The 24,708-nt window shown below is 52.6% G+C and overlaps 11 protein-coding genes across 11 annotated transcripts; 5 read left to right on the plus strand and 6 right to left on the minus strand.

Annotated features, from left to right (window-relative positions):
- Nucleotides 1-34: 34 nt before the first annotated feature.
- Nucleotides 35-2,004, minus strand: BDW74DRAFT_179457 (fungal specific transcription factor domain-containing protein; the record flags this gene model as incomplete). The annotated part of the gene is made up of 3 exons (XM_073729474.1): nucleotides 35-890; nucleotides 937-1,374; nucleotides 1,427-2,004. The coding sequence occupies 3 exons, from the start codon at nucleotides 2,002-2,004 to the stop codon at nucleotides 35-37; spliced, it is 1,872 nt and encodes a 623-aa protein (XP_073582598.1).
- Nucleotides 2,005-2,407: 403 nt separating this feature from the next.
- On the plus strand, nucleotides 2,408-4,028 carry BDW74DRAFT_34617 (aspartate aminotransferase family protein). The gene has a single exon (XM_073732577.1). The coding sequence runs from the start codon at nucleotides 2,565-2,567 to the stop codon at nucleotides 3,897-3,899; it is 1,335 nt and encodes a 444-aa protein (XP_073582599.1). The 5' UTR covers nucleotides 2,408-2,564; the 3' UTR covers nucleotides 3,900-4,028.
- Nucleotides 4,029-4,865: 837 nt separating this feature from the next.
- Nucleotides 4,866-6,725, minus strand: BDW74DRAFT_34651 (dipeptidase). Its single transcript, XM_073732579.1, has 4 exons — nucleotides 6,334-6,725; nucleotides 6,037-6,265; nucleotides 5,908-5,971; nucleotides 4,866-5,858 (listed from the first exon to the last, which is right to left on the minus strand). Exons 1-4 carry the CDS (start codon nucleotides 6,536-6,538, stop codon nucleotides 5,112-5,114), a joined length of 1,245 nt encoding a protein of 414 aa, XP_073582600.1. The 5' UTR covers nucleotides 6,539-6,725; the 3' UTR covers nucleotides 4,866-5,111.
- A 237-nt stretch (nucleotides 6,726-6,962) lies between these two features.
- On the plus strand, nucleotides 6,963-8,714 carry BDW74DRAFT_179460 (uncharacterized protein; the record flags this gene model as incomplete). The annotated part of the gene is made up of 5 exons (XM_073729475.1): nucleotides 6,963-7,334; nucleotides 7,408-7,932; nucleotides 7,986-8,089; nucleotides 8,147-8,648; nucleotides 8,703-8,714. 5 exons carry the CDS (start codon nucleotides 6,963-6,965, stop codon nucleotides 8,712-8,714), a joined length of 1,515 nt encoding a protein of 504 aa, XP_073582601.1.
- A 2,221-nt stretch (nucleotides 8,715-10,935) lies between these two features.
- Nucleotides 10,936-12,740, plus strand: gel1 (1,3-beta-glucanosyltransferase gel1). Its single transcript, XM_073732580.1, has 2 exons — nucleotides 10,936-11,637; nucleotides 11,692-12,740. The coding sequence occupies exons 1-2, from the start codon at nucleotides 11,041-11,043 to the stop codon at nucleotides 12,469-12,471; spliced, it is 1,377 nt and encodes a 458-aa protein (XP_073582602.1). The 5' UTR covers nucleotides 10,936-11,040; the 3' UTR covers nucleotides 12,472-12,740.
- Nucleotides 12,741-13,145: 405 nt separating this feature from the next.
- On the plus strand, nucleotides 13,146-14,016 carry BDW74DRAFT_168722 (aminoglycoside phosphotransferase family protein; the record flags this gene model as incomplete). Its single annotated transcript, XM_073726888.1, has 4 exons — nucleotides 13,146-13,411; nucleotides 13,453-13,649; nucleotides 13,680-13,850; nucleotides 13,925-14,016. The coding sequence occupies 4 exons, from the start codon at nucleotides 13,146-13,148 to the stop codon at nucleotides 14,014-14,016; spliced, it is 726 nt and encodes a 241-aa protein (XP_073582603.1).
- A 675-nt stretch (nucleotides 14,017-14,691) lies between these two features.
- On the minus strand, nucleotides 14,692-16,176 carry BDW74DRAFT_155551 (uncharacterized protein; the record flags this gene model as incomplete). The annotated part of the gene is made up of 1 exon (XM_073724852.1): nucleotides 14,692-16,176. A coding segment is annotated over exon 1 (376 nt), but the record flags the coding sequence as incomplete, so codon positions are not given.
- BDW74DRAFT_34785 (putative Cu-dependent DNA-binding protein) lies at nucleotides 15,718-16,313 on the minus strand. The gene is made up of 3 exons (XM_073732581.1): nucleotides 16,154-16,313; nucleotides 15,953-16,093; nucleotides 15,718-15,904 (listed from the first exon to the last, which is right to left on the minus strand). The coding sequence occupies exons 1-3, from the start codon at nucleotides 16,227-16,229 to the stop codon at nucleotides 15,855-15,857; spliced, it is 267 nt and encodes an 88-aa protein (XP_073582605.1). The 5' UTR covers nucleotides 16,230-16,313; the 3' UTR covers nucleotides 15,718-15,854.
- A 958-nt stretch (nucleotides 16,314-17,271) lies between these two features.
- BDW74DRAFT_155554 (putative actin polymerization protein Bzz1) lies at nucleotides 17,272-20,270 on the minus strand. The gene is made up of 6 exons (XM_073724853.1): nucleotides 20,047-20,270; nucleotides 19,961-19,987; nucleotides 19,332-19,859; nucleotides 19,208-19,288; nucleotides 18,007-19,159; nucleotides 17,272-17,958 (listed from the first exon to the last, which is right to left on the minus strand). Exons 1-6 carry the CDS (start codon nucleotides 20,089-20,091, stop codon nucleotides 17,564-17,566), a joined length of 2,229 nt encoding a protein of 742 aa, XP_073582606.1. The 5' UTR covers nucleotides 20,092-20,270; the 3' UTR covers nucleotides 17,272-17,563.
- A 300-nt stretch (nucleotides 20,271-20,570) lies between these two features.
- Nucleotides 20,571-22,747, plus strand: dbp5 (ATP-dependent RNA helicase DBP5). The gene is made up of 6 exons (XM_073732582.1): nucleotides 20,571-20,827; nucleotides 20,917-21,085; nucleotides 21,149-21,646; nucleotides 21,694-21,931; nucleotides 21,978-22,178; nucleotides 22,233-22,747. The coding sequence occupies exons 1-6, from the start codon at nucleotides 20,770-20,772 to the stop codon at nucleotides 22,506-22,508; spliced, it is 1,440 nt and encodes a 479-aa protein (XP_073582607.1). The 5' UTR covers nucleotides 20,571-20,769; the 3' UTR covers nucleotides 22,509-22,747.
- A 137-nt stretch (nucleotides 22,748-22,884) lies between these two features.
- BDW74DRAFT_155559 (uncharacterized protein) lies at nucleotides 22,885-24,624 on the minus strand. Its single transcript, XM_073724854.1, has 8 exons — nucleotides 24,556-24,624; nucleotides 24,431-24,474; nucleotides 24,345-24,370; nucleotides 24,182-24,272; nucleotides 24,033-24,123; nucleotides 23,818-23,978; nucleotides 23,475-23,766; nucleotides 22,885-23,401 (listed from the first exon to the last, which is right to left on the minus strand). The coding sequence occupies exons 1-8, from the start codon at nucleotides 24,579-24,581 to the stop codon at nucleotides 23,077-23,079; spliced, it is 1,056 nt and encodes a 351-aa protein (XP_073582608.1). The 5' UTR covers nucleotides 24,582-24,624; the 3' UTR covers nucleotides 22,885-23,076.
- Nucleotides 24,625-24,708: the final 84 nt, after the last annotated feature.

Below are 24,708 nucleotides of genomic sequence, written 5' to 3' on the forward strand. Positions count from 1 at the left end.
CTATACTCACTTGTTCCATGTGGGCCACGGCTGTTTACCAGAGCTCAAACCTTTCAGAAAACCCAGCATTGCCGAAGAGTTCTTCCAGGACAGATGGGTCTATGTCTAGGCTGCCCAGGTTCTCTGGGATACTTGGATATTCTGGAGCGACCATGCCACTGTTACTGTCTGCCGCGCCAATTCTTTCAAGTAACTCGGAACACTGCGCTAGGCAGTTATCCGCAAGGTCCCAGTCAAAATTCTGGCGATGTGATTGCAGGGCACTGATCATGTCTCGGGCAGTTTTGAGCGGCGTGTTACGACCATCGTTCCTCATCCGCAGGCCACTGCGGAGCAAAAACATCGTAGCGCTCGTGAGAGAAAAAGCGTGGACTGGAATCCAAAACCCGCGGAACTGACTTTCGTCTAGTTCCTGCACGAGAAAAGCAATATCCTCCGCCGCTCTTTGGGCATGCATATAGAAAGGGGATGCAAGATCATCTTCAATCTGTAGATTTCTCTTGCTCATATTGAGTTGAAGACGACGAAGCAGAAGCTTGACAGAAAGGTATGCCAATCGAAAATTTGCGCCGCCAGGGATCTCCAGGTTTATGCCTCGGAGCACTAGGTGACGCACGCCATCGCTCAAAGACTCCTCCCAGTTTCGGAGGATCTGCCCCAAATCCATCTCAGACATGCTGCTTGGCTGCGGAAAGTCCCTCGACACGCTGTAGACATGCTCCAAATAGCGTGCGAGCACGTCAGTCAAGGTCGCCAGTGCCACAAAGACAGATGCAGCGGCTCTATCACTGGTCGCATCAGGATTAGGACAGATATCATCGACAGATGGCAATAGCACGTCGTACTGCGCGCGGTGCACCTGCAAAGGTGTTCCGTATGCGAGACTGCACCTGCTTCAGGTTAGTGAGGGCAACGAAGAGTCCCCAAGCGCCCTACCATCGATCATGTATAAGTACGAGCCACCAAATCCTTATTCTCAAACTTTTCTCCATAGGCGATATGCTCCAGCTAGACGGATCCCGGTTGAGTCCCAAGGCATTGGACAATGCAACAGCCATGCCGACCATGCCTCCATTCCCGAACATAGATGTGCTTGGTCTGCCATTAACGTTGATGAGGATGGTCATTATTGATGAGAGTCCAGGCGATAGAAACAGCTCCGAATGGAGAGCTTCGTTGGCTTGGTTCCAGATATAACGGATGTCGGGAGTGCGACCGCAAGACAGCCTGCGAGAGCTTTTCCAGTACACGAGAGAGTTGGCGTACAGGTTACAGAGAAGGGCCGGAGAGATCTTTTCTTTGTGAGAGGAGTAGGAGCCTCGGAATGAGGCTTCATCGAAGAGCGGGAAACATGGATTGGCCTTGAGAAAAAAGCTGAAGCTGGTCAACAACGCTGGAAAGACACAACTGCTACGAGGGTACTCACAGATTCAGGTATTCGTCAATATCGGGATCCATATACTTCTCGATGAGCTCACATTTTGAGGCAGCGAAAGACTGATTCGCCACGACGCCTAATGGCCGCCTGGGCACAACGTTGAACCGTACTGGGCCAATATGTCGTTTGGAACTTGAGCCCGTGGGGATCATACACCTCTTCTGGGCGAAAGGAATCGCCGAAAGATAACTTTCCAGTATATCGTTATCATCTGCGACCGCAGGGCTGATGATATGCGAGCTATCGTCCTCTGCTTCTGTGACAATGCCCATGAGGTGAGGGAAATCCCCCTGTCTGCCTTCAGGGGCGGCGGCGTGGGGGGCATCTTGGCCGGTGCGTAGTTGCTGCGGAAGACGAATTGAATCTGCAGGTATCTGCGACTGGGGATCTATCGACCGCTGAGGAGCTCGGCTGGCAGCTGTGCATGCAGGAGACTGGCCGGGATACGGTGTGTTGTGCACGCGGGCCCTGGGAGCCGCTCTCCGCGGCCAACTTTTCTGCTGTCGAGGCATTCGAGGGTCGTCGGATCGCGGGAAAACGCATTCAGTACCATATGCCTGGCACATGGCACATATTTCCGAGGGGCTTCTCGTCTTGCAGCGAGACTTGCGTTTTCTGCACGACAAGCAGGCAGGGTGAAGGTGAGACCGGTAAGGCCTCCCTTCAGGCTGGGTGCTGGATTGGCCCTCCATCTGGCGAAGTATGGTAATGGAGAAATGGAGATTTGCCGCGAATACCATGGAGAACTCGCACGAGCCTATAACCTGATTTCGTGCTTTTGTCGGAGAGGTAGCTCCGAGATCAACCGGCATACTTCAGGAGAGGGGAGTTTGATAGAAGCGCGTGCCAGTGACTTTGATAAAAGGTTGGCCGCGGCCAAGTGGTGGAACCCGTCCAGCGCAGCCATTGGCCGAAGCTCTTATCAGCCATGAACTGCAGGATCCACTTGCCCGCGGGCGCTCTGGAGGTTGGCCGCGGGGGTTGAGGGAGTCTGGAGGAGGGGAAGAGCACTTTCCACTGTGTTGGTATTTAATCATCATGGCGTCTGGCCTTATCTGGTCCTTCACAAGCGCTCATCTTCTCATTCTCTTCCCGTACCGTCCAATGTACCCCTCTCGCCGCTAAAATGGACTCTATTGACAATGTTGAGAAACTTGACGGCGTCGACGCCTTCTTTGCGAAGGCCGACAAGTACCTCATGAGCACCGGAGTGCCATACTCCCCTCTTGTCATAACCAGGGCGGACGGCACACGACTTTACACTCAAGATGGCCGGTCAATTCTCGACTTTACATCCGGCCAAATGAGCTCGCTCCTTGGCCACTCACACTCGGAGATCGTCGAGGTCGTGAAGCACCATGTCGCTGAGCTCGATCACCTCCTCAGCAACATGATCACCTACCCTGTGGTGGAGCTCGCTGAGCGACTCGCCCGCTTCCTCCCCGCTCCTCTCGAGAAGTCCTTCTTCCTCAACACCGGATCCGAATCCACCGAAGCCGCCATCAAGATCGCCAAGGTCTACACCGGCAAATTCGAAGTCATCGCCTTCGCCGCCAGCTACCACGGCCTCACTCAGGGCTCCGGCTCTGCCACATACTCCGCCGGTCGTCGAAGGGGTGGTCCCGTCATGCCCGGAGCCCTCGCTTTCCCCGCTCCATACGCCTACCGTTCACCCTTCAAGAAGCCCGATGGCTCCTACGACTGGGAAGCCGAGATGGACTTTGGCTGGTCCATGATCGACCGCCAGAGCGTCGGTTCAATCGCGGCGTTCATCATGGAGCCGATTCTCTCTACCGGCGGTATCCTCGACCCGCCCAAAGGCTACTTCAAGCGTATGGCTGGAGAGTGTCGCAAACGTGACATCCTGGTTATCATGGACGAGGCCCAAACTGGCGTCGGCCGAACAGGCCGGATGTTTGCCTTTGAGTACGACGAGATTGTTCCCGACATTCTGGCCCTCTCTAAAACACTCGGCTGCGGTCTCCCCCTCGCGTCCGTTAGCACCACCGCCGAGATCGAAAGGGGCTGCAAGGAAGCCGGCTTTCTCTGGCTCACCACCCATCTCAACGACCCTCTCACCGCCGCCGTCGGCAACAAGGTCCTCGAGATCGTGGAGCGCGACAACATCTGCCTGCGCGCTGCCGAGCGTGGCATCCAGCTATATGAGGGACTCGTCAAGCTGCAGGAGAAGTACTGGTGCATCGGTGACATTCGTGGACGCGGATTACTCAGAGGAATTGAGATCATCTCAGACCCTGAGACCCGTGATCCTGGACCCGAGCTTGGCCAGGCTGTTTCTGATCGAGCTATGGCCCTAGGGCTCTCTTGCAACGTTGTCAACCTACCCGGTATGGGTGGTGTCTTCCGCCTTGCTCCACCGGTTACCGTTACATCGGGTGAGATTGAGGAGGGTCTCGCAATTCTGGACCAGGCGTTTGGATTTGTCATGGGTATGCATTGAGAGCACAGGCCGCCGAGGGTTTTTTATTCGCATCTGGGATTTATTCTGGGAGTTATTCTGCTTGAATGATGCTATGAAATGAGTTATTTGGATAGATTAGATAGTTCACAAAAAAGTCCCTGTCTGGCCAGCGCCAGCTTATTCTTGCATACAGCTTTCAACATCTTCCTCCCTAGCCTAGGGCTTTCAGCAATTAGCCCCAGATACCCCGTAGTAAAGACCTGGTACGTGCAACATAATATGATTGTTAGCACCTTACTACCGGCTATCCGAGCACACCGTCCGCGTCATCGTCCCCAACGTAGTACGCTCCCTCATATGGGGCAAGGCCCCTATCACTGTCCAAGTCCTCATCCCTCCTAGGGGTGTGGCCCCTAACGTACCCCAAGCTTCCACCCGCAAGGACGTCCTTGTCCTCCTGACATTGCTCAAGCGCCGGCCGGGGCTGGTCACCGCATCCCTTCCTGGATCCCAACTAGGGAACATGGTCCCGACGCAGTGCATGTCCCGGCTGCAATGCATTGCGATGGCACGTCCAAGAGGCATCAGTTCTCTAAAGGGCGCTAGAACCTCCTTGACACAGTGTGAGGCCTCAAGGATTCCTCGGTGTCACATTATGTTCCTTGCTACAGATGTAGTAAAGCCTCTGCCTATACATACGGTATATGGAAGCTAGTAAAAGCATTGAGTGAGAAGGGCATTTACCTACAACACTCCAAGCTACTCAGAAGAATAAACTAAGAACGGCTGTAAGAATAGACGCTCGTGGGGAGGAAAGAAGAGAGGGAGAGGAATGAGGAAAACAGAGGTATTTATACCTGAGGGTTTTTGAGTTTGCACGGGGTTGGGTTGATAATTCTCATTCTTTTGCGGATGGAAGGGCCGGCTTTGGAAGATTCGGGACGGAGCATGGATGGATCTAGAGGGTCGATATACGGTACAGTAAGCGGGTATGGAAGGTCCTGGACTCGCGAGCTTAGATTCGCGGTATTCTTTACGTATCCTAATCGTCTATGGATAGGAATAGCCCGTCCTGATTCTGAAGCATCGGGTTACGGTAGAGACCTGCCTGGCCTAACTTAACCCTGGTTAGGGCATAGTATGGCTAGTCGGTAGTGAGTAGGCCCTTCGCATAACTTCGATCAATTCGTAATGCCTTACCCTACGTTCTTCCTTGACTGTGATAAGACTACGCTCTCCATCAATCCAAGTCTATTCCTTAAGATACAACCCCTCCTCCGGCGGCGGAACCCCATACCACCCAAGCCCCAACTTATCCTCCGGATCCGGGTCCTCCATCTGATAGTACCCATCATACCGCCACCAGGTGCGATCTTCCCAGACATCCTCAACAGGAAGTACACCCTCAGCCTTCATCTGGTCTCTCACCTTCTCAATCTCCCCCCAGACCCTAAGCACATTCTCGCCCGCCACGAGAGCCAATTGCTCCTCTGTCGCCCCACGATCAAGGATCGCCTTCAGGAGCCCTGGGTAACACTTCACATCCTCGAGCCCCTTGATCACCGAGGCAATCCCATCGAAGTCCGAGCCTAGTCCTACATACTCCCACCCAATGCGGTTCGCGATGTAGAACAGGTGGTCGAGGAGCATCTCCATCGTGGCCTCGCCTCGGCGATGGCAAACGTGCTCGGGGACAAATGTCACCATGATGAGACCGCCATTGCCGGGGACGCGGTCAATGACATCGTCGGGGAGGTTGCGCGGGCAGTCAAAAACGGACTTGACGTTCGAGTGTGAGAACATTATCGGGGAGCGCGTGAGCTCGAGGACTTGGTGCGCGCAGGCTTCAGAAACGTGTGAGCAGTCGATCATCATGCCGAGCCGGTTCATTTCGACGACGGCGGAGCGCCCTAGCTTTGAGAGGCCGCCGTGTACGGGCCCGATTTTAGAGGTCGAGCTGTCGGCGAAGGCGTTGTTGCAGACGTGGGTTAGGGTGCACTGGCATGCTTAGAAGCGCGCCGGTATATGAGGTTATGGTAGTACTTACGTATCGAACGCCTAGACGGTAGAACGCGCGGATGATGCCGATGCTGTTACCGGCCATATGAAGTCTATAGCAAGATCCCCGTTAGCTGCCAATCTCTCAATAGATTTGTGCTTGTAGGGAGGCGCGTACCCCTCAATCCCAATCGAACAAGCAATCTTTCCCTCCTGGTAGATCTTCCTGACATCGCCCGGGCCATCCACAAGCTGAAACACGTCCGGGTACGACTCAACCAGTCTCAGTGTAAGATCAATCTGTTCAATTGCATCTCGCGCCATGTCCGAGTACTCCGGCGTCGAGAAGTTCTCGGCGGACCGAAGGCATGGTACGCAAACAGACCAGAGCTGACCGCCGACAGCACCTGTGCTTTTGTTAGCTCTTTCTACAATGTAATACGGCGTTTGTAGTTATTCAAGCTGCTAGACTTACCCTCGCGCAATCGCGGAATATCCGTCATCCCCCGCTCAAAGCCCTTCTCGAGGTCGAATTTTGAGTTGTTGTAGATCTTGCCCTTAGTGATGGCTCGCGGCTGTTGGGGTAAGTCATTGTGACCGTCAATCAGGGGAGTGTTAAGGAGGACGCGTTTGACTCGTTCGTCAATGTCGAGGGACTGGTATGGGTGGTTTTGGACCATGCTGTGCAGGTATGTTGACTACGGAGACAGAATTTCCGAGCCATCTGCATGAAGATGGAGCGGGGAAACCAAGTGATAAGGACTCAAATATCTATCGTCCATCAAAGGTTCTCCAACTCATGAAGTAGCCTTCGTTATTCTTAGGATCGTGTATAGCCGTTTAGGCTGTAAAGGAGTTTGCCGCGCAATTGGCCTCGGCGAGGAGAACTTGGAGACGAGATAAGCATCTGGAGGGAGATAAGCCATGACATGGGTCGTTGGTTGGAAGGATCCATCAGTTCCCGTGTTGGTGAAGTTGGGGTAGTGTTCTCCGGATATCAAGATATGGTCTGGCTCTCTTTATATGAGCCATGGCCGCCTCCGCCCGGACAGGGGTTACCTCCAGTTCTGTTCCTTTGACTCATTCTTCAAGGCCGGCAGCATCATGTCCGCTCTTGCAAAAGAGGCCATGGACATAAAAAGCCTTGACACTGAAGACCACCATACAGGGCTGAACTCTCTGCCTACCAAAGGCTCAATCGAGATCGCCGCCGTTGATGATGCCACGGCCACCCGCCTGCGCTGGAAACTCGACCTCCGTCTCCTCCCTCTACTGTGCATTACCTACGCTTTGCAATCAATCGACAAGACAACCCTCTCCTATGCTGCAGTGTTCGGTCTTCAGGATGACTTGCATCTCAAGGGAACAGAGTACTCGTGGCTCGGGGCGATCTTCTACCTGGGATATCTGGTCTGGGAGTTCCCGACCAACGTGATGCTTCAAAAGCTGCCAATCAATTACTTCATGGCAGGAACAGTAGGTGGTCCATCCGAGTCGGGTGCCGATAAAGCAGTCGGCAAGTGTATACTGTGCTAATACAACTGTCTAGGTGATCATCTGGGGCGCAATCCTCATGTGTCACGGCGCCTCCACAAACTTCTCCGGTCAGGCAGCAGCTCGCACATTCCTCGGCGCCTTCGAGGCCTCGATCAACCCGGGAACGATGCTGATGTTCTCGATGTACTACTCGCGGCGCGAGCAGCCACTCCGCATGGGCATCTGGATCGGCTCCGCTGGGCTTGGGTATGTAATCGCAGGGATAGCATCTTTTGGGATCGGACATATCCATTCAGCGATTGCGAGTTGGAGAGTGCTCTATATCATCTGGGGCGCGATAACTTTTGCATGGGGTGTAATCTTGCTGATATTCCTGCCGGGCTCGCCGCTAAGGACAAAGTTCCTCAAGGATGGGGAAAGGGACCTGGTCCTGACTAGAGTCAAGGACAACGCAGCAGGAATTGAGAACGAAGAGTTCAAGTTGGTACAGTTCTGGGAGGCGATGATGGACGTCAAGACTTGGTTGTTGTTTTTGTTCGCGGTGACGAGTAACTCGCCGAACGGAGGTTTGACTTCGGTATGTTGTCAGCTTGCCCATGCACGACTTCTCTGAAGACTGACCATGGCCAGTTCCAAGGTCTGATCATCAAAGGGATGGGTTTCTCCACCTTGCAAACGACGCTTATCCAGATGCCTTCCGGTGGTGTGCAGCTCATCATCTGTCCTCTGGCCTGGTAAGTCTCAGCCATTTATCCAAACGGGTAAAATGACAGTCGACTTACCACGAGCAGCTTCTTCGCCACTCGTTACCCTAATGCCCGACTTTTGACCATGCTCCTGTGCATCATTCCATTCCTGGTCGGCGTCCTGGGGCTTTGGCTTCTGCCCTCCTCGAATCCTTACGGCCGCCTTGTCTGTCTTTGGATCTCCTTTGCATACACCGCCGCCTGGACACTTTCCATGTCGGTTGCGACCGCCAACACAGCAGGTCACACAAAGAAGATCACCACCAACGCTCTGCTGATCATTGGCTACTGCTTGGGTAATTTTGTCGGGCCATTCTTCTTCAAGAACGAACAAGCACCGAGGTACCCACTAGGAGTGGGAATGATGTTCTTCTGCATTGCAGCGCAGGTGATATGCCTTGTTGGGTTATGGGTACTGCTTTGGTGGCGAAACTCCCAGAGAAGGGCGGCTTGGAAAGAGCGAGGGGTTAGTGAAGGGAGCAGAATAGCGTTGGCATTCGAAAAGGGTATGCTGGATGAGACAGACTTTGAGAACGAGTATTTTCAGGTACGTGCGATTTTTCCGTGGTTTTAGATGTGCGGTAGCTGACTGCTGTCTTAGTACGTGTACTAGGTCGTTGCGATATTGAAATGTCGGTTCTCTTCCCGCGGTCTATTGATTGCGCGGCTCTTTCCCTCGAATCAGTTATGATCTTCTGGATATTCGCAAGCTCGAGAATGTTAGAATAAGACATCTTTCAGAGAAACTGTCTTGTAACGGCAAGGACAAAGTTCCTGATATCAGGCATGCCAAGTTTGCGAGTCACCAATCTGGCAACTGGAGTTTACGTGCGGATCAGAGCGTGAGTTAGGGTAAGCTTGGCAAGACACAGCATACATGCCTTGAGTCAAGCTGCCTTTGAACTCGCGATCGAGCCCTGATCTTATGATCGAGCGAACTCGAAACACCCGTTCTTGTTTGTTCCCCCAGCAGATGCATCAGAGTAATGCTTGATGCCGACGTGAAAATCTGCTGCCAACTGCTAGACAATTGAAGTAACAGTGAGTTCAGCAGCTGAACACACTACTCCGTCGTAGCCGCTTAGCCGTGGCCGTTGGTTCCCCTTCCTATGCAGTGCAGGCATCTTTTCACTTGCTCGAGGCGCATATATGCCTTGCTGAAACAAGTCATCGTGTCTGGCAGACATACTCTGGACGTAATAATGTGACTACGAGCGACGGGGTTCGCAGCCGCTGGGTTTGCAGATGCTCTTCCTGGCATTACCTCTTGGCGTAAAAAGCCGAGCTTCATGGCATGCGAGCCGCGTAGGCAGAGAACTTTTTATACCGGATTGTGATAACAATCGGCCTTGGCCAGGTACTGCCAAGGGAAGCTGTCGGGCCCTCGGATTCCGAGTGGAGCTGTGGCTTGAAAGCCTGCGATCTAGACCAACGACCTCACGATGAAACTTGCACCGAAAAGTCTTGGACTCTTATTCTTCGCCAGGAAAGATTAAAATTGGAGCGCGAACCGATCTAGACTTCGTGCTAGTAGAAGCCAGAATTCCTACCGGCTAGATGGAGAGACATACCAAGTTGAAGTTGACATCAGCTTCTTATTTTTGGTGAGACAACCGGATATCGCGCCTCAAGGTAAACGCACATGATGAACATGTAGGTGTGCGTTGTCGAGAGTTGTACAGCGCAACCTCTCAGCGGTTTGCCACTGCTGGGCAGTCTGGGCAATTCTGACTCGTGCATGGGATAAACAATGCGGTTAATAATAACCAGGGACGAGAGATATTAATATCTTGGTGGACCATGGAGCACGTGATGAACCGGACATCGTTACACGGTCAGGACTCTGCTGCCGACCGTTGAGTTTTATGGCAAGCGCTGAAGAGTACTCCCGTCGTGCTCTGGAGATAGGCTGCTCCGGAGTAATGAGTAGCTGTATAAGAGCGAGCTTCCAAGTGGTCGACGCAGGCTGGCATCATCGAGTCTTGAGCATCCCACTTGGAAGGGTCAAGCCAGGGTAATTAGCCTGTGACAGGGTTTGATTCAGGGACTAAGAATGGAGGACCCCAGTCGAAGCGACCCGCAGCGACCCACCAGCACAGAGAACAAAGCCTGAAAGGGAATCATCTTCATTCCATTTGCCGGGTTCGCACAATCTGATTTGTTTGTCCAAGAGCACTGCCTCTTGATGGCTGGAATTCCAAAAATGTGAGCCACTCGTCAGGCCATTTTCAGTGGTGCCTCCCCTGGCGATCCGCCTATCGCTGCCCGCCCCGGTAGGTGATCTACTGCAGCGCATCTTGAAACTGTCGGAGATGACGAATGCTCCATCCGGGGTGTGGATTGGCTGCGACTCACATTTGGGACGGTATTGTGGTATCCAAATTACCTACTGAATCGACTCGGCGGCCGAAGAGTGTCTCTGAGGAGGCAGCATAGGCGTAGTCATGGAAGACCGATATGCCAATGAAAGCAATCGCAGCGAACAAGTGGATGCCTGAGAATTGGCGTTTGATCTTGCTAGAGCAACGGGCAAAGAAAGCCTCAATGATGAGGTAGATGGTGGAGCGCGGGTCGAGAGTTGTTGTGGGAGTGGAGTGGTAAAACAGGGACGTGGGCTTGTCTCGCCTGAGTCTGTGCAGTGGCCAGTAGCCACCCCTATGCAAGCGCGCCCCAGTAGTGCCCTCCTCCAGCTTTCTCCTTCTCCCTGCCAGCCTTCTTTCTTCCTTCATCTTTCCCCTCCATCCCTTCGATCGCTTTGTGACTCCCTTCTTTCTTGTTTATCCTGCATACAAGTCAGTCCGTCGCTCTTTTGGACTCGCCTTTATAATTCTCACACTCGCTTTTCTGCGCCTTTGCGATAATCACTTCTGAACCCGCCATTATCCACATTTAATCGACCATTTTCGTCTGTCAACTCCCCAAATCATCACACATTCACCATGAAGGGCTCCAGCGTTGCGACTGCCCTCACCTTGAGCGCCTCGAGCGTTCTCGCCGCGCCCAAGTTGGCTGCCCGCGCCGATGTCACTCCCATCACCGTCAAGGGTAACGCCTTCTTCAAAGGAGACGAGCGTTTCTACATCCGCGGTGTTGACTACCAGCCCGGTGGCTCGTCCGATCTGGCTGACCCCATCGCTGATGCCGACACTTGCAAGCGCGACATCGCCAAGTTCAAGGAGCTCGGCCTGAACACCATCCGTGTCTACTCCGTCGACAACTCCAAGGACCACGACGAGTGCATGAACGCCTTGGCTGATGCTGGCATCTACCTTGTGCTTGACGTGAACACTCCTCTCTACTCTATCAACCGTGAATCTCCCGCCATCTCTTACAACGAGGTGTATCTTCAGTACATCTTCGCGACCATCGACAAGTTCGCTCCTTACAAAAACACCCTTGCTTTCTTCTCCGGAAACGAAGTTATCAACGACGGCCCGTCGTCCATCACTGCTCCTTATGTCAAGGCCGTGACCCGCGACCTGCGCAACTACCTGAGCGCTCGTAACTACCGCCAGGTTCCCGTTGGATACTCTGCTGTGAGTCTTGCCGTAACGTAGTGTATACGCAATGTACTAATAAATATTTTCTAGGCGGACGTCGACACCAACCGTCGGGAGATGGCTGAATACATGAACTGTGGTACTGATGAGGAGCGAAGTGATTTCTTCGCCTTCAACGACTACTCCTGGTGCAGTCCCTCTTCCTTCCAGAAGTCCGGCTGGGACCAGAAGGTCAAGAACTTCACCGGCTACGGTCTTCCTCTCTTCCTTTCCGAGTACGGCTGCAACACCAACACTCGTGACTTCGGTGAGGTCGAGGCTCTTTACTCCACTAAGATGACCGGCGTCTACTCTGGTGGTCTTGTCTACGAGTATTCCCAGGAGCCGAGCGACTACGGACTGGTTAACATCAAGAACGGCAAGGTTACCGAGCTCGACGACTTTGACACCCTGAAGAACGCCTTTTCCAAGACCTCTAACCCCGAGGGTGACGGTGGCTACAATAGCACCGGTGGTTCCAACCCCTGTCCCGCTAAGAACGCCCCCAACTGGGACGTCGACTCCGAGGACACTCTCCCCGCTATGCCCGAGAAGGCTCAGAAGTACTTCGAGGACGGTGCTGGTGATGGTCCTGGCTTCGACGGTGCTGGTAGCCAGACTGCCGGTACCCCCTCTTCCAGCAACACCACCGATGGCGAAGGCAACACCGTCTCCGGCTCTTCCAACAGCTCTTCCGGCAGCGGTTCCTCCGACCCTACTGATGGCGCTGCTGCTGGTCTCCACATCCCCAGCATGTCCATGGCCCCCGTTTTCGTCGGCCTGGTGACTGTCCTGTCGACCATGGTCGGTGCTGGTGTTGTTCTCTTTTAAACTGATTGATGGAAGTTAGATTGTCTTGTCAAATGTATTTTCTCCGGAGTTTTTTTCTTGACTGGCCGGATGGTATGTGTATTGATTTTGCCCGGGCCTAGTACTCTTACCAGACATCCAAGATTGTACAGTTGGATGGTACATGTGTTAGCCACGTTAGAGTCTTGAGTATAGACTCATAATCAATGTCTCATGTTCTTGAAACAAAACTCGATTGCGTACATCTGATGCGATATGCCACGAGGTAGCTGCCTTAGTGAATGAATCAGGGTTGGTCGGTAAAACGCAGAGGTGGCCAAGGACTACACTTGACGGGTTGCCGTCAACCGGCGGCACCACCTCCTTTAGATATCTAGATATACATACGACCAACGTCAGAACATTCTGCGCACAGAAAGCATCACTTATTATAGTCTTCTTCGATGCATCAGGCTCTCACAACTATCAAGAAGCTGCTATACAGCAATGATAGCCCTTGGCCAGGGTCAAAACATCCAAAAGGGTGTCCGAGAAGTCGTACAATAACACATTGGATGCTTCCAGGTTCCTTCTCAGAAGAATCCAATCTAGACAAACAAGGGTCTTTGTTGCAAAATTTCTCTCTCTTTCTCTCCTCCTCCCCTTCAAATTCTCAATCTCAACCCTGTCTCTTCTCCTTTTTCACCCCATCCCCAATGGATGAGCCCCTCGAAAAAGCCTGCATCGCATGCAGCTGGACACCCAAGAAACAAAGTCAGTGTGATTATACCAGTCACCTCAAGCTCTTCTACGGCGCATCAGACCGGGGCGTCTGGTCCATTGGTTTGGACGTAATTCTGAAAGATCGACCCGACGAGAGCCCCAAAGCGAAAATCGAAGTCATAACACTCAACTACCTTGCAACCGACACAACCATCCCTGTCCCAAAGGTCCTACGCGACTGGGTTGATCATGATGGCCGGTACTTTGTTATGAACGAGCGCGCACCAGGCCAAACACTAGAGGCATGGCCTTCTTTGACCCAATCCCAAAGATCAGTATCGCCGACCAAGTCGTCCAAATCCGCACGCAGCTTCGGTCTCTCACAGCAAGCTCCATCCAGTGTATCGACGGCAGCCCGTGCTATCCATGCTTGCTCTTTTTAGACCTCGAGCCACGCGGGCCGTTCCATTCAGACGCGGAACTCTGGGGCGCATTGCGTCTTCACCTATCCCATCTCCCTACATAAGTCCTGCAGAATCTAGAGAAACGCCTGCCGAAATGCGAGCTGTATGTTCTTACCCACTGCGACCTTAATCTGGGGAATGTCATGGTCCAAGACGGGAAGGTCGTTAGTATACTGGACTGGGAGTACGCTGCCTATTTCCCGATCTGGTTTGAATATGTCGCGGCCTCGTTTGGTTCACGGAGTTGGACGTTGAGTGGAAGGGGTTGCTCCGGGAGCGAATGCGTGTTCATGGGGTGGGGCATGAAGAGGCTAAGGCTTTCTGGATGGATTTGTGTCATGTACGACCGTACCCGGATTTAGATGAGAAGGGGAAGGAGGTCTTGGAGAGACTGTCTTGAGATTTGGGCTCGTCCTCGTGCTCCGATGTACCTGTACCTGATCCTGAAGCGAACCTTGACTTCTTTCCTAGTACCGGTGTTGATGCAGTGTTCCTGTCAACACTCAGTTCCCAATCCCCTTAAACTTCACCAAAAGGTTTTTCTTCTTCTTCTCTGCCCGGTAACCGTGGCTTTTCTTCCCTTTCCTAGAACTCTTGTGGCGCGATGGACGGTCAAATCATGCCGAGCTTTGGTGATGGCCATCTAATTCTTGATTGCACATTTCTTTTTACAGATCAGCATGCCTCCAATACAGTTTAAGGTGCACACTCGGTGCATAGAGGCCCAGCCCGCTCTAGCGCAAGTGCCGAGTGAGATGGCGTACAATGTGCGGTGTCTGGAAGGAGGTAATGAGTACATATCGCGTTCCACCGTCCGTAATGATTACGGACAATACCGTGACCGCTTCACTCACCTGGATTAGTGTAGGATTTACCTCTAGAAGGAAATTAGGATATGCCAACACGGCGTGCATCGTAAAGGTGCTGACCAGCAAAGAGCTAAGGTCTTCCAGGAAGTCTCTTCTGAGCTTACGCCATTTCTGCAAATATGCTCCTCAATCAGCCGTAGCTTCTTCTGTGAGCAGCCAACGATTACCAGTAGGGATGTCTGTTATCCAGTTTTTTGAACGGCATAGCTTGAACTAGCATATTCGGGCCCGCATGATGGTGGCACAGGGGACTCCCGGGGAGCATCAGCGGATCGGGATGATTACTGCAATAGCAGATTCCAGAGGTAATCGGGTCGGGTAGATTGTGTACTTAATTTATGGCGAAGTATACAACGGGGAGTCAGAGCTAACTGCGTTTGTTTTGCCTTACATTGTGGTTGCCAGTGTGGCACAAATATCCTTCGATTATATATCTACCACTAACCACTAACTACCACCCGAGTGCCATCGTTGACGGATTATAGATCCAACATAAGAAGGATCGACAGGTCACTCAAAAAGCCAAGTCTGTACCGTTTCTCCAGACCCAGCCCTGAGGTTCCGTAACCGTTTTAATGAACATGGCCATCATCCCACTTAGTCAGAGTAATCCCACCCCGCCTCCGGAAAGGGAAGTAAACAAAGAAACCGAAACAGCGCCAACTTCGAGGTAGTCGTCCGGATGCAGAATGTAAGCTCCAGTCCCGGTCGTCAACTATCTCAGACCATGCTGGTCATGATCTTCCGCAAGCCACCTCCACTCCCCCTGCATCAAGTCATCCTGGAACCCAGCTGTACTCAGATCGAAATTCTCCAAGGAGGGGAAGGCAGCGGCTCCGAGTCCGTCGCTCGCATCCAGGAAAGATGTGTCCAGAGCACCGTACGGATTGGCGTATGGGCTGACTAGCGACATTGAGCCAGGGATGTCGGAGATGGAGCATAATGGCGGAGAGAAAGACCCAAAGGGAATAGCTAGAGGGGAGAGGGATCCATGGTAGTTTAGATCAGGTTGTAGAGCATACTGCTGGTGCTCAGGAGAGGGCATAGAGGAGGAACCATGGCCCGATCTTGATCCCGGAGTCGAATAGGAATGCATACGGTGGTGCGGCGCTCCCTGTGGCGCGCCTCTGCTCCCTGTAGCTGGTACCGCTGCTCTAGGCCGAGGAGTAAAAGCAGCAGTACGGCCAGCAACGTCGGGGGGTTGAGAACCACGACTATCACGGTATCCCGAGCGCAAGGAAGGTTGAATAGCGATGGACGCCGGAGGAGACGTGGGTGGGCGTGGCGCGATGGGAAGAAGCGCAGGGGCTGAACGAGCATGATGTCTACCAGAGGCTCCCTGTATAGCAGAGGAGACGAGAAAGTGCAATCAGCATGGAGATCTCGAAATTTTGATTGATATGGTTTGGCTTATTGTATGTAGGTAGTAAGCTTGGGTTGATCTCGCTGATGGTGATGCGCTAACATTTTGGTCTTGAGATCTCATTCTCAGCTCGGCTTCCCGTTTCAGCCGGTTGTGCTCCTCCGGCGAGTTGCATGGCGTGCAGTTGCATATTGAGCAGGTCGAGAAGGGTCGACCCTTCCGGTTGATGTGAATCAACGGTCGATCTACGATATGATCAGCTCACGAAGATGCCTTTTCAGGATGTAAGACATGGAATGCCATACCATGGTGCTTGCAGGTGGAGGTGCGGTGACCGCGGACGCAAGCTTCACAAGCCCACTTTTCACCGTCTATGAGCATTCCTTGGAGGCGCGAAGGTGAGAGAGACGGAGGGAGCCATGACGAGATGGAATGCAATTTATATGTGCGGACTGTGGGGAGAGCTTAGAAAAGAAAAGCAACCAATCTGCATAAATACTAGCAGGAGCTGGGTAGTCTCGGTCGAGAGCACAGCCACCGGGACGAGAGCTCATTCCCTGGTCCCCAGCTGCAGAATGGAGCCAGTTTCATCACTTTGGCGGTGGTCTTGCTCTTGGAATTGTGATATTGTGTAACTTGACAGAGGATATTGGGATTTGTGCGGGCCAGTGTCTGAAGGGGAAGACCAAAGCACAACGAGCTGCATCCAGGAAGCGAAGAAGCGAGAGCGGCGGTGCAGGGAGAGTCACTGTGTGGTAATTTCCGACCCGATTGAGGGCGCTTCAGCTGCTTCAATCTTGAAGCAGGAGCTTCCTCATCAGTGCTAGCTGCGGGCTGGCGATTTGGCGAACAATTCCCTCATACAAAGTGTCGGAGTCTAGGACAGTCGGTCGAGGATCCTCCCTGTACGATCCCGCTCGTCTCCCAGTGTCACACCTAACCAGCGGTCAGACTGGCTGATTAGTGTCTCCTCAATCGAAGCAACCCTGGAGTACCACCTTCATATCCAATAAAAACTGCAAATCATCGTTCCCCAGGTTTCCTTTGTTGACTTCGAGGTAGGAAAACAAAAGGGATGGAGCTCGGGGCAGCATGGGGCTGGTGATGCAATGACGCACGGACAAAAGCTGGATGGAGGTGGCTGAGCAGACGCTCGCTCTGAAGCTTATCGCCAGAGCCAATCTGCTGCTGTGGCGCTGGCGATCATCATCATTCCTGCAAGTCATGGCTATTGACTGGGGGGTGGGTATACAGCCAGAGGAATAGGAATGTAATCACGCAGTCCTGACTGGAATGCCCTGTGACTCAGTTGGCATCCGTCAATTTGGCAATCTCCATCTCCGCCGGGGTAACAGTAAGAACAGTAGTGTCCTTGACAGCTGGCTAAATTCAGGGTAAACTGGACCCTGGTAACTCTATCATCTAGGCAGCAGCGAAACCAGCCACACTGCTCCGTGTAGTGGCTTGGTTGGAGGAGTTATGCGCTCAAAAAGGGGATGAAATTGGCTCTACGTGCTATACAGATGCAATCAGATCAGCTGTGCAGGGACCTCATGAGTCCACAAACAATGAAAACGGAACAAGTAGAACAACACAACATGATAAAGTAACCGCTAGTCTCCAAACTCCATAATGCAGTTGGGATCAGAAACCGAAAACAAGAACAGACAAGCAGCTGCGAGAAAAAGGAATCGACCCTCTACAGTCAAACAAATCTATACCTCTTGAATATAATTTGCAGGAACGCTCTTCGTAACGCCCCCACGCTCAACATCAGCCCAGCCGTCGCCGCTGTCACGGTTGACCAGGACAAACCGCTCCCCTTCAGCCATGCTCCATTCCATGTCGCTTCGCGCTTCATACTCGTAGAGCGCTTCCACATACTGCACTTTCTTTGCTCCACGGCGAGGCGCTACAGCAGGTCCAACTCGCTTCGCTGCGGCTGCTGCTGTGCTGCCTGCTAGTGACGCCGAAGAGTTGGAGTATGTAGACCCAGGTCGACCGGCGGGGCTGGAGGAGGCAGCGGGGGCCGGTAGTACTTCGACGTAGGATGCGGGGACGAGCCCTTCGGCCGAGGATTCAGATTTAACGCGCATCCAGCCCGACCCATCTGGTTTAGTTAGCTGATTATTTTACCTGCAGGGTTAAGGTAGCGTACCATCTGGTTCGAGGACAGTTACTTCCTCGCCCTCTTGAACGGTGACCTCGTCTGTCCCCGTCGCCTGGTACGGATATAGCATCTTTCCGCGTGGTTCTTTTTGAGATGCAGTGGGTGTAGGTGACTCTGCCGGTGGTGGACTGCTGACATATTGAGCAGGCGGGGGAGCAAGAATGCGGTTTCTTTTCACCGCTGGCTTGGTCGCAGCAGGAGCGGTAGGTGCGGAGCTGGCTGGGCCATCAGGAAGTTCCGAGACAGACTCCTGGGTGCCAACGTTGGACAAAGACCGGTTGGCACTGACTGCATAACCAGAACTCAAGGAATTCATCGTATCCCGTCGCGCTAAGGACGGAGCTACGGAAGCCGAGCTGGTAGGACCAAGGTCAACTGCCGGAGCTGCGCTGGCCTGTTCCTGTCGTTCCGCCTTGAGCTTCTTCTTCTCTTCCTTGGTCTGCTCTCCTGGACACTCTGCTGGCACCTTCATTTCACATTTGCTATGGCAGGTGTATCCGCAGTCCCGGCAGTCATAGCCTTTAGCAGACAGACCCCAGATGCGTTCTCCGCAAAGATCGCAGTTCGTGGGAATCTTGAATGTTTGCGACTTGAAGTTATGGTTTTTGGCGCCAAGTGATAGGTCGCCAACCACGGATATGATGGTCGATGTCTCGACTTCCGCAGTGAGCCGTTTGCGCTCGAGTTCATGGAGAGACTCCTGGGTAAAAAAGATAGACCTCACGACATCTACTTCGTTCCGGTTATCGCTACCTTCCTGGATGCTCTGGCGTATACGTTTCGCTGCCTCCACGTCTCGGCGCTTCTGGTCACACTCAACTCGCAATTCGCGAACCTGTGTCTTGCTCTTGCTCAGAAGGTTACGCAAAAATACCTTGGCCGCCTCATCGGTGATGAGCGCTTCATCATCGTGCCACACCGGACTCGGCTCGAAGCCGACGTTGGCTGGCTCCTGCAGTTGTGTAACGTTGTGCCGCAGGAACATGAGGGAGTCCAGATGAGGCTGGTTTCGAGGGATTTCGTTGGCGAGGTTCGCCATGTGGTCTGCGCTCTTGGTAAGAGAAGACTTCTCGAGCTGCGCGGCAAGGGACCATAGGGTGTTCAGTCGTCCTACTCTTGTTTCGTTCAGGTCTTGTAAGCCCTAGAGTTCGTCAGCCAAGGTATTCGCCCACCGATTCTGGCGACTTACATCGAGGAGTTCCGGAACATATTCATGGAAGAACCTTTCCTTCAGCTTATTCGTCACGTTGATGCTTATGAGGTATGTGTTCTGTCCTGTCAGTATTTGCCAGTGGAGGGAGCGATCAAGTTACCTTAACGTTGTTCATCTCCAATATCTGCTGTTGATACACTGTCTGCGCTTTCGTCTTGCCGTGATCAAATGCGCTCTCCATCTTTTTTCTCCGTGTTTCGACTTCTTGACAGGCACCGTCATATTTGCCCTTGACCTTCTTCAGTTCACTATAGCTGGCCTCGCGCTCCTTCTCAAGCTTTCCGTGGAAATCGACATGGCATTTCCTCAGCTCTTCGTACTGGGCCGCAGAGTGCTTGAGTGGTTCTGCAACCTGGGCTATCAGGTCATTTGCGAACCTATCCCGCTCTGCGGCGTGCGATTCCACAGCCGACAATTGCGTCGTCCACGTCGTAAGAGATGCGCTCTCTAGGGACCCAGGGGTCATTGTAGGGTTGTCTCCAACACTCAACGGGCTGATTTTCTTGGCCTTGCGATCATAGTACTTTTTGCAGAGAGCCGTGAGCTTCGCCGCATATTCCTTCTCGATCACGCTTCGTTCCCGGTAGAACTGCTGTATCTCCTCCATCCAAGAAATACCATTGGAAACCTAAATATCGCATTTAGCACCGGCGCCAGTGTACTGCATCGCGTTTGCTGTATCTTGCCGTAGGCATCGTACATGCGGGGAAATGACATCGAGGATCGTACCCAATTGTTGACCGGCTTGAAGGCATCCTACTCCGGCGGAATATTAGCTCAGGCGGCATGATTGACGTTCTACCAGAAGCTCTCACCTTCAGCTCTGCCCCAAAATGGGGAGCGGCCTCAGCGGCTGCCATTGTCCAAACGAATGTACCAGGGACTTTGGAACATGCGACTTGTGGATCCCAGGCAGCAGCGGAAAGAGGCAGACAAACAACCTCGCGGGGTAGAAACTAGGGCTTTGGCGAGCAATTGCGGATAAGACGTATTTGCTGCAAGCCTCAACCGACAGACTGACAGTGCGCCAGTACCTGAGGACAGTTATTGCTTCTTCGATCTGAACGGGCAATGCGAGAGAGCGGGGAAGACTCAAGGCACCGGCGAGTAGATAGGAAGAGCTGGTGACAATACCGGAACAGCCCTTGTTAGGCCACGTTGGTGCCTTATGGTGGATTAATTACGAGCTACGTCATACCTTTACCCGTGTATCAGTCACCGCCTGCCGCTTCCGAAGCTGTGCGGTCGTGCTTGATCGGGATTGGTGTCTTGGCATGTTGAGGTCAAGGCCTGGTCTGTTTTTTGTCACTGCTTGCAACATCTCATTGTCACGATTTCTTTTCACTGCGCTATTTGTGAGCTGGACCAATTACCCGCTTATTCTTACAGCTTGCATTTGGTTTTTACTGGGGCGGTGTACTCTCCTTTATCTCGCTCATCCACCGTGTTAATCGGCCTTGAACCCCGCCAAAGCGCACTCCTCATCCCCGCCAACACCTTGACTCCCCTGTCTTTCTTCCTCGTCACATCTCACAAACATGGCCTCTGACGCTCCAACTGGCGGCTCTCTGGCTGATCGCATCTCGAACCCTACAGGTACGCAAGCCGACTCGATTCCCGCTCGACTTGTCACTCTGTTTCCAGTCCCTCCGCATTCAACACTTGCTAATAATCGCTATCAATAGAGACCACAGAGCCTGTCGCGGACAATGGCCAGACCGACGGTGCCACACCTAACCAGGGTGGCTCAGACCTTGCGGAGCCGGAGTACGACGTTGAAGTCAAGCTCAGCGATCTTCAAGCCGACCCCAACAACCCCCTCTTCTCCGTGAAGAAATTCGAGGATCTCGGACTGTAAGTCGTGTTGCGCTGCATCATATCGCATGGCGATGATCTAACATATTATTCCTCGCAAAGCGACCCGCGCATCCTTCAGGGATTGTCCGCTATGAACTTCCGCAAACCTTCCAAAATTCAAGAGCGTGCCCTACCTCTGCTGATGGGCAACCCTCCTAAGAACTTAATCGGCCAATCCCAGTCCGGAACTGGCAAAACCGCCGCTTTCGTCCTGAACATTCTCAGCCGTTTGGACTTGACCACCGAGCAGGCACAGAACACGCCGCAGGCGTTGATCCTGGCGCCAACGCGAGAATTGGCCCGTCAGATCGTCGGCGTTGTTCAGGTTATGGGACAGTTCTTGGACGGACTGAAGATTGGCACCGCTATTCCAACTGACACAACGGCGCGCCCGACTCGTCTGGAGGCCTCTGTTGTCGTGGGTACACCTGGAACTGTTATGGAAATGATTAGGAAGCGCATTATGATGTCCTTGAAACTCAAGGTCATTGTCCTGGATGAGGCAGATAACATGCTCGATCAGCAAGGATTGGGTGACCAGTGTATGCGAGTAAAAGGGTGAGTTTCTACGCTTTCGTCCTTGGGTCGCGACTAATCCCGTACAGCTTTTTGCCTAAGGACATCCAAGTCGTTCTTTTCTCGGCCACGTTCCCTGCCCACGTGCATCAATATGCTTCAAAGTTCGCGCCATCGGCAAACGAACTTACTTTGCAGCATGAGGAATTGACTGTGGAAGGTATCAAGCAAATGTACCTCGACTGCGCTAGCGATGAGGATAAGTACCGGACACTTGTGCAACTCTACGGGTTGCTTACTGTCGGATCCTCTATTATCTTCGTTAAGGTCAGTTATTATCTGCCAGGTGGATGAGCGCCACTAACCGCTGCAGACACGACAATCTGCCGCTGAGATTGAGAGACGCATGGTCGCCGAGGGCCACACTGTTGCGTCTTTGACCGGTGGTATCCAGGGCTCTCAGCGTGATGAGATCATTGATCAATTCCGCGCTGGTCACGCCAAGGTCCTCATCACCACCAACGTCCTCGCTCGTGGTATTGATGTCTCCACAGTTTCCATGGTCATCAACTACGTACGTTCCTTTCTACCATCATCTTCCCTTGTCAGGTTGCTAATTCCTTCTCAGGACGTCCCCGAGATCCACCAGGAACCACCCCGTTCTGGCCCTCGCCAGGCCGACTTCCAAACTTACCTCCACCGTATCGGTCGTACTGGACGATTCGGCCGTGTTGGTGTCTCAATTTCTTTCGTCTCAAACCGCGAGGAGTGGGAAATGCTCAACCAGATTCAAAGGTACTTCAACACGGATATCCAGCGTATCGACACCAAGGACTGGGACGAGGTCGAGGACATCATTAAGAAGACGATCAAGAACTCTCGCGCTCAGGCTGGTTTCCGATGAGCGAACTCTGAATTATTGACGCGGTCGGCCGAGGCTAAATGCGTGGTTTTCGAGGCTTATGTATGAAGATTAATGACTCTTTTCTTGACGTTATGGTGGTAAAGGAAAATCTAGAGATACCAGTTCAGTCACATATTATCCCTTCTCTCTCTGGAGTTCTATGTTTTTCCCAACTAAGTAGCGTGCTTAGATGGTGGGTCCCCTTATAGGCGCATCAGCCCTAACTTTTGATGACCATGAGACATAGGGGACTTGACCCCTGGCAACCTTGCGACACATGAACACAAAGTCCATGGGACATGTTACATTTGACTTGGATCACATGGGTTGTCATTTTGAAAAGGGCTTACAAGATACGATTTGAGCATTCCGTCGCGATATATTTCTTTACATTGCTGTCCAACCTAGAAAACGGACGGTCTATCCACAACCAAAAATATATCTAGACGCATCGCATGGCTAATCAGGACCAATAAACTCGGAAGGCAACTCTACCTGAAGGAAATACAGAATTTGAAAAACAGAAATAAGAAAAAGGAAAACAGCATCGCTCAAGTCAGTACCCATATCAACTGTCCATCCCAGGTCCCGAGAACCGCCTCGGGCGCGCATGCTCGATTTCCAAACTACTCGTGCGGACGTGGTCGTATCGGCCCCTACTATGGGAGAGGTCTAGCGACCGCATGCCGACCTCGCGCACCGTGCCTTTGGGCGATACAGAGGAGGAAGCGGTCTTGGATAGGGTCAACAGCGAGATGCCCGTGAAGTTCAGGAGGAACCCGCACATCATCGAGGTGATGCTGTTCCAGTCGCTGGTGTTGAGTCCTTGGTAAAAGATGATTGAGGCGGAGAGTGTGCATGTTGTGAAGCCGACGTAGTACATTGCGTTAACCCTGGAGGTGTATTAGTATGAGAGATATGACTTAGGGACTCGAAAGGCCGATGCACGAGAGGAAGAGAACATACAGCGACGCAGGAAACTCGCTCATTGCTTTGTTCAAGTAGTTCATCTGTGTTAGCGTGGTGACGACCAAGGCCAAGGCGAAGACATAGGTCGAGGCATGGGTGAACTGGTTGTCTCCGCCTGCGGTGAGCTTCACTGCAATCCCGAAGGCCTTTACGGACATGACCGAGACGGAGCCAACGGTGGAGCAGATTGAGATGTAGACTAATGGATTCGTCCGGCCTTGCACTGGGGCGACTTTGAGTATCATGTAGCCAGCGAAGGCTGCGACGCAGATACAGTAAATGATGAAGACTAGATAGCTATTAGTACGTGTAGGAGGAGGTAGAGGAATGGGTTGCCGACATGGTTGAATAGCTAAGTGCAGGATTTCATCGATGGTCTGGATATCCTTGTCACCTGGCGCATGAAGGACTAGTAAGACTGATCCCAATAAGCAGGTAGCGCATCCGAGTTTCCCAAGGACTCTGATATCCTCCTTGAGGAAGTACGCGCCCATTAAGGAGCTGATAGGTGTCATCAGCGCGGCGCAAGTGAGCGAAGGTTCTCCGGCTACTCACCCAATGAGTACGCTCAAAGCCCCGAGTGGCGTAACCAACACTGCTGGAGCAAATGCGTAGGCCGCGGTGTTCATCAACTCCCCGGAGATCACTGCGCGAAAGCTTGTCAGTCCTATGAATGCAGGCTGGGTTGGATGGAATAACCATACACATGATCGTCCCGCACCACCATACCGGGCTCCATATGTACTCAAATCCGTCTCCGGTAAAGCCATGTTTCTCTGCGGCTTGCATAAGGCCCTTGTTTACTCATGTTAGATTTAGACTTGCAGGCATGTCGAATACGAGACCCGATCAGCAGCTACTCCGTACCTTTTTGGTGACGACATAACTCGAACCTAGCACAAGTGTTAGGGCACGGTTCAGAGTATGTAAATTGTGTCTGGGAGGAGACCAACCAATAGCTACAGAGGACAACACGGCCAAAGCAAGGCCAATAAACCTGGTGGAGCGAACAAAGGCAGTCAGCAGATAAGCGATTAAGGACAGATTGGAGGTGTCAGGCAGCCTTCGCATGACATACTTATCGTCTACCATGTCCGCCATCATCGAAGACGTCAGACATGCGATCGGAGGTTGTTGGTTAGAGAAGATACTAAGTAAGTTACAGGTTCATGGGGAAGTATTCTCGAAGGGAACTTTGAATCTGGTCGCTGATCGCGAATGGCCAGAGGCT

The sequence above is a fragment of the Aspergillus multicolor genome, assembly GCF_047715735.1.
Source record: "Aspergillus multicolor strain CBS 133.54 unplaced genomic scaffold BDW74scaffold_17, whole genome shotgun sequence".
Classification (NCBI taxonomy): Eukaryota; Fungi; Ascomycota; class Eurotiomycetes; order Eurotiales; family Aspergillaceae; genus Aspergillus; species Aspergillus multicolor.